The sequence below is a fragment of the Cajanus cajan genome, chromosome 9 (genome assembly GCF_000230855.2).
Source record: "Cajanus cajan strain Asha chromosome 9, NIPB_CcT2T_4, whole genome shotgun sequence".
NCBI classification, from domain to species: domain Eukaryota; kingdom Viridiplantae; phylum Streptophyta; class Magnoliopsida; order Fabales; family Fabaceae; genus Cajanus; species Cajanus cajan.
In genome coordinates, this window is record NC_138525.1 from 12,535,168 (window position 1) to 12,542,544 (window position 7,377).

General features: G+C 30.8%; 1 protein-coding gene across 1 annotated transcript; it reads right to left on the reverse strand.

Annotated features, from left to right (window-relative positions):
- Nucleotides 1-1,482: 1,482 nt before the first annotated feature.
- Nucleotides 1,483-5,261, reverse strand: LOC109807273 (putative wall-associated receptor kinase-like 16). The gene is made up of 3 exons (XM_020369793.3): nt 4,281-5,261; nt 3,997-4,146; nt 1,483-2,995 (listed from the first exon to the last, which is right to left on the reverse strand). Exons 1-3 carry the CDS (start codon nt 5,179-5,181, stop codon nt 1,791-1,793), a joined length of 2,256 nt encoding a protein of 751 aa, XP_020225382.2. The 5' UTR covers nt 5,182-5,261; the 3' UTR covers nt 1,483-1,790.
- Nucleotides 5,262-7,377: the final 2,116 nt, after the last annotated feature.

A 7,377-nucleotide genomic window follows, 5' to 3' on the forward strand; every position in this document is an offset into this window, starting at 1 on the left:
GGCAGATCCTGGTAGAGAGCATTGGAGTATTGTAAAGAGGATCCTTAGATATATCAAAGGAACCTCAGATGTTGCATTATGTTTTGAAGGATCGGAGTTTGTTGTCAGAGGCTATGTTGATTCAGATTTTGCAGGAGATCTGGATAAACGAAAATCTACTACTGGTTATGTGTTTACACTTGCTGGAGGAGCAGTGAGCTGGTTGTCTAAGTTACAGACTGTTGTAGCTCTATCTACTACAGAAGCTGAATACATGGCAGCTACGCAAGCATGCAAGGAAGCAATTTGGATTCAAAGGTTACTGGAAGAACTCGGGCACAAGCAGGAGAAAATTACTGTGTATTGTGACAGTCAGAGTGCCTTGCACATTGCAAGGAATCCAGCCTTTCATTCCAGGACAAAGCACATAGGAATTCAATATCACTTTGTTCGTGAAGTAGTAGAAGAAGGAAAAGTGGATATGCAGAAGATCCATACAAAAGACAACATAGCAGACGTAATGACAAAACCTGTCAACACTGACAAGTTTACATGGTGTCAATCCTTATTTGGCCTATTGGAAACATAAGCAACATGAAGTATCAATGGTGTGAAGATATGATTAACTTAATCATAATCTTCAAGTGGGAGAAATGTTGGGTACAGCTGCACCGAAAGGAAAAACTTTCGGTGGTTTTTTAATTAAAAAGCGGGTCCCACATAATAAAATAATATTAAAAGTTTAGGAGAAATTACGAAAATGCCATTGGGACTTTCCTATAAATAGGGAAGCTGAAAATCATAATTTTCATCCCAAATCTTCTTCTCTTCTCTCTTCCTCTCTTATACACCTTGAGATCTGTTCTCGGTAGTAGTAGTCTCCTAATTCAAAGGAGTAAGTTATAGAGAGAGAAGTGTTGTAATTTCCTCCCTTTCAGTAAATAATATTTTTACTGTGGTTATTTTCTCCCTTGTCTCTTTTTTACTCATCTCTTATTTTAGCTGTGAGTAACTATTAAGCCTACTCTGGACCTAACAGCAACACCCTATATATCTTATCCTCGTCCAGTTTCGACCATTCTGCATGCTTTGCATGCTCTCTTTGTTGCCACACATCTTGTCAAGCACCCCATTGTGGATTGGGTTTCGTTGTGATAATTGTTGAGATAGTCGTAAGTGTGCTCCTTACACTTGTGAACTTTTGGACTACTAATACAATAAGATTTTAAAGTAAATCTAAAATAAAGTGCGGATGGGTAATATTAATGAGGTGTATTTTTGGACCTTTAAAGATTTGAATTGGGTAAAACTCTCAACAAAAAAAATGTAGAGTTCTGTCTTAGCTTTTCACAGGACACTAAAAATGTTCAATTATGAATTCAAGATCTCAAGATATGACATGCTTAAGATAACATGTCAAAGTGGATAAAAATTATGAAAATTAACTAGAAATTAATTAGAATTAAAATCAAAATAATTAACTAAAATAAATTTCAACCAATTCATTAATTTAAGACACTTCTAAATATCAAATAAGTTCAATACAATTTATTAAAATATATGTTAATTATACACTATCACATTGCACATATACATAAGTAACAGATCATCAACCAACCCATCTTGATTGAAGTTTGAATCCCTAGGCAACTTCTTTATAACTAAGGACTTTAACCTCTCTTCATAAACATATATGAAAACATAATAAAACACACCAATAACACTCATGACAATAACTAATTAATATAGGACTTTTTATAACGACTACAAAAGGTTGTAACTGAGTTTTGATATATGTTTCCGTGTCATAATCATCTTCCATCATCCAAAGCAACTAGTACACGACCCTTGATGCTGTCGTACCCAGAATATTGATGGTTGCTACTATTACTAGGCTCATAAGTGTTAGATGATGTTTCATGAAGCAAGTGTTGGGTCTCCTCTAGATTTTGGTCGGTATTAATCCATGGATGTTTCTCCTTTAGCCTTATTCTCTCCAACTCCATTGCCACTTCCTTCATGCTAGGCCTCTCCTCCCCATTGAGTCTCAAGCAATTTGCAGCAAGAATAGCAACATCCATGACCTCCTTTTTATTTTCTTCATTCACAATGCCAACTTGAAGAACATCAAATAAGCAATCCCCCTTAAAGCAAGAAAGAAAGTGATTTGCAAGAGTTTTCTTCTCTTCTAGTTTGCCAAAAGAATGAGGATTCTCTCCTGTTAGCAGCTCTACAAGCACTACTCCAAAACTATACACATCACTTTTCTCAGTTAGTTGGCTTGTAAGCATGTACTCGGGATCTAGATAACCAAAAGTTCCTTGCACCATTGTAGCTATTTCAGTTTGACCAAGTGGAACCAACCTTGAAGCTCCAAAATCAGACACTTTGGCAGTGTAAGTGTTATCTAAGAGGATGTTAGTAGTCTTGACATCTCTATGAATAATGGGTACTGAGGTTGCAGAGTGTAGGTATGATAGAGATCCAGCTACCTCTGCAGCTATCCTTACACGTGTTTTCCAAATTTCATTATTTACTTTTCCTTCAGTGTGTATAAAATCATAAAGGGTACCATTTTCAACAAATTCGTACACCAATAAAGGCACTTCTGTCTCTAAACAACATCCCAAAAGTTTGACCACATTTCTATGATTGATTTGGGACAAAATAATCACTTCGTTAATGAATTGTTCCTTTTGACTCTCATCAAGTATTTTGGACTTCTTGATAGCTACAATTCTGTTATCTACTAGAAATCCTTTGAAAACTGTACCAAAACCTCCTCTGCCAATGATTGAGGTCTCATCAAAGTTGTTGGTGGCCTTCTTTAGTTGTTCTTCTGTGAAAATTTGAGCAATTTGGGAAGTATCTTCTCTTCTAGAGAGCTTTTGTAGCAAAATCAATCCGCCATTTTGCCGAAAGAATTTCTCTTTTAGTTTGCTGAGTTTCCTTTTTTGGTGTATTAAGTACAACATGACAGTCCCCACAAATAGAATAACAAATCCAACTGCTGCTCCTGCATTCATAAAATGTTGAACACAACTTAAATGGAGTAATTTATTATTATTTTTTTTAAAAAAAATTTTAAATGTTTTAGGATGAAATATTTTATTTGAATGAAAATTTTACAAAAAATTTAAAATTTAATATAATTTAAAATTCTTTCCAAAAAATAATAATTTAAAATTTTTCATATTTTTTTTTCTTATTTCACCAATATAGCTTTTTATCACTTTATTCTCTCTCCCTTATGTCTTGTGTTTCCTTTTAACTCTTTCTCTTCCTTCTCTCATACTCTATTTTCTTTCTCCCTCCTTTCTCTTCCTTTTCTCTCTTATTTTGTTTACTCTCCCTATTTCTATTTTTTATTCTCCCTCTCTATCTTTTATGTCTCTTCTTACTCCTATCTATTTTTTGTCTAGGATCTCTCTCCTATTTCTCTTTTCTCATCATCTCTATCTTCTATTATGTCTCCTCTCCTTTTTTTTTTTCCTTTCTCTTACCTCCCTCACCTCTCTTTCAAAGTTGACACAAAAGATATCAATAATAATTTTTAATTATTAAATATTCGAAATTATTTTTTAAATTATTAAATATGATCTAAAATTAATTTTTAAAATTATGAAATATTTAAAATTGGTTAATATTTATTTTTATAAAATTTAGTGTTAAAATTTCAATATATATATATATACATATATATATATATTTAAAATCAATTTTACCCATAGTAAGAATTAAATTATCATATTCAAATTAAGAATTTAAAATTTAAGAAATTTAAATTAATTTATGCAAACAAAATATTTAAAAATTGATAGCAATTATAATCAAAGAAGTTAAAATTTTAAAAATTTAAAATTCTTGAAATTTCTAAAAATTTTCGTGAAAACACAACATAATGTTTTTTTTGTTTTTTTTCAATCAGTGATATTCATGCAAGAAAAGTAAGAGTTCAACTAATTAAAGATCTAACAAAAGAAAAATTATATAAATTGGATATGCTTAATTGCTTACCAACAACAACCATGGTATGTATGCGGCAGTCTCGTTCCTTTCCATTTCCAGATTGCCACTTACGACAAGAACATGTGTAGTTTCCGATGGTGTTGTGACAATTTTTAACATTTATGCATGTATGTGTACCTTTCAAGCATTCATCAATGTCTGCAAGTACCAAATAAAAAATAACATCATTATCGGTGACCATGTGTGTCGTCTCAGTAGCTATGGTTCCTGCAAATATTAATGGATAGAGCAAGCTATACAAACAAAGGTTAATGTTTATCATAATTAATTACCTCGGCAACCTTGGGGAAGGTACGGGTTTCCTTCGAAGCCTGCTCTACATTTGCATCGGTAACCATATCCAGTGTTGGAGTCCTCACAATAGCTATTATTCTTGCACGCATAGTTGTCGGTTGTACCCTCGGAATTTCGACACGTGTCGTTTCCAACAGTCCAATCAACGACAAAGGGTGCCTCGTTGAAGGGGATGTGGTTTAGATGATCCAAGGAGAAAGTATAGCTGCCGTTTTTGACAACAAAGGAAGTGCTGCAGTTGTTGAAGCCGAAGGAGGAATTGAAATTGTAGAAGCTGAAGGCTTGTATGCTAATGTTCTTCATTCCAGGAGGTATATTCACCTGGCAACACCCTATTCCCGTGCAGTTTCCATGACTCTGCATGCTTTGCATGCTCTCTTTGCTGTCACATCTTGTCAAGCACCCCGTTGAGGATTTGGTTCCATTGACGTAACTGTTGAGATAGCCATAAGTGTCGCACCCTACACTCACGAACTTGTTGTCCTCGCTGGAAATTGCGAAAGCCGGAGTGCTGAGAGTCCATTCCTCACCCCATGTTGCTTCCCTTCCTTCGGATTTGTCTATGCAAACATGAGAAACGGCTGCAAGCATGTCCATTTTACCTTGGAGGGTTATGTTCAGAATTTGGACGTTACCGTGACCGCGGTACAAAGAGTCAGCGTCGATGCATCTAAGCTCCAATTCTGGTGCCAAGAAACACCTGTCGCCGGTGAAGGATGAGTTGCCTATGCCAAATGGATATGGAACTGAAACTTTCCCACAACTGCTTCTGCAGCCATCCATGGCTAGGTCATGATCTGCTTCATCACTTCCTAATCCTATCCTCACTAACACAATCATGAACAGCATCTGCGTGGCCTTCAATCCCATTTTTCTCATAATTAATTACAAGATTACTCTCTTTTTATGTAGTATATTAGTAATTTTATATAGTGAAGGGACAGGATAACTTGGTTGTTCGTATTTCTTTGACTAAATTTATAGCAGGAGCCAAGGTTTTTAGAATAATTACAAAAAGTTTAATTACCTTGTTTCTATAATTTTATTAATATTTATCATAATAAATATTACTCTTTCCGTTTTTTTTTTACATAGGTTATTACAAAAAATTAAGAAAATAATTAATATTTTAATTTTTTTAAATATTTATAACTTATTTTTCTATTATACTTTTTAAGTAGTTAAAAAAGAAATAAGTATATTAAAAAATAAATAAATACATTGTTCAATAAATATATGTTAATTATTAAAGATAAAAAAAATTAATAAATCATTAAAAAAAGAAAAAAGAAATAATATAAAATAATTATGAATAAAAAATGAAAAGAATACATAACATAATTATAAAAAAAAAGTGAAGTTTGAATCCTCTCCCACTAAAATTTTCTTCATCCTCTCTCAAGTAATTTTGTTGACCCTTTCAAAAATATCATTGTTGAGAAAAATATTTTACATCTGAAATTCATCTAAAAATAAATGCTTGTGTTTTTTTTTTTTTTTTGTCATCATTTGACATTACAATTAACTATGCTACAATCCTAAATTTATCATGGATTATAAACGTCATTTTAAAAAATATTTTTTAAAATATAAAAATATATTTTATATTTTAAATATTTTAAAATTATTGCAAATAAAAAATCTATAATAATCATATAAAAATATGAAAAAATGAATATTAATAATAATGTAAGAACTATTAAAGGGTATTTTTTTAATTTGAATAAATAAACAATAATTATTTAAATAAAAGATGATAATAATAATAATAATAATCATAAAATTAATTAAAAAAATATTACAACGTATATTCTGTTAATTTTTAAAAAAAATTATTTATAAGAATTGAATGTTTTGTAATCTTTATTTATAATAATTGTTATATTATATTTTTGTAATGTTAAAATCCTGACAAATTAATATTATGTTTGCTTGTGTGAAATGTTATCTCTTTATTGATTTATTTACTTTATACATAAATAAAATGTGGGTCAAAGGTGCGGGTATAGGTACACAGGTATTTAGCGGGTACGAGAATGCGAATTAAAATTACTATTCACATGAGTATGAGGTTGAGTATGGGTATTATTTTTAAACATGATTATTGGGATGGGCAGTGGCGGAACTTGGATAAAAAATTTGGGAATACCAAATTAATTTTTTTATATATAAATTAAATATTTTACTAATTAAAAAATAATATAATTCCTTTTTTTTCTTTTCAAAATAAAGATACGTGATAATGAAATCTAAAAAAATATTATCATTCATTAATCATTTCATAAAATAATCATACAAATATAATATTTTATATATATATATATATATATATATATATATATATATAATTTTTATAGAAAATTTTGGGGGAACCGTGGCTCCCCCGTTACTAAGAAGGTCCGCCGCTGGGAATGGGTACTATATATAGAACCCTACCCGGACCCTATCTTTTGTTATCCCTGAGATTTAACATTGTCTCACTATAGACTATACTTATATTTTTTTTAACAATATATCAACATATATTGTGCAATTGTGTAAATAAAAATAATTTATGACAAATATTGTATCACTATAGAGTGTGTGTCACTATATAACTTTTTTTAATATCTTTACATTTTATAATTAAAATATTTCAATTTAAGTTTTATATATATATACTATTTTTTTTTCCTTTTAATCTCTTCTTATTTTTATAGAAACTAAAAAAGATAAAAATAAAAAATGATATATGTGAGATTAAAATAAATAGTTTTAATCATAGAAATTAAAAACTAAAATTATGATGATCAAATAGAGAATTAAAAAAAAACTGTCGGTGCTTTATTTTTTTGTATTCAACTTTTTTTTTGTGGTGTACAAAATTAGGGGTGAGCATTAAACCGACACCCGAACCGAACCCGAAAAACCCGAAAAAAAATATTGTTTTTGGGTGGGTTCGGGCGAGTCTTATGGGTAAATCGGGTTAAAATTTTGATTTTATACGAGTTATATTGGGCGGGTTCGGTTTTGAATTTTTAAACCCGCTAAAAACCGAACCCAACCGAAAATGAGATAAGTTTAAATTTTTATTAC

What these genes read in the sequence shown, in the direction of transcription:
- LOC109807273 (XM_020369793.3), bottom strand. Translation starts at nt 5,181, where the DNA reads ATGAGAAAAATGGGATTGAAGGCCACGCAGATGCTGTTCATGATTGTG. An exon ending in CCTTCCCCAAGGTTGCCGAG is followed by an intron (nt 4,147 to 4,280) that starts GTAATTAATTAT and finishes TGGTACTTGCAG; the next exon opens with ACATTGATGAATGCTTGAAA. An exon ending in ACATACCATGGTTGTTGTTG is followed by an intron (nt 2,996 to 3,996) that starts GTAAGCAATTAA and finishes TTATGAATGCAG; the next exon opens with GAGCAGCAGTTGGATTTGTT.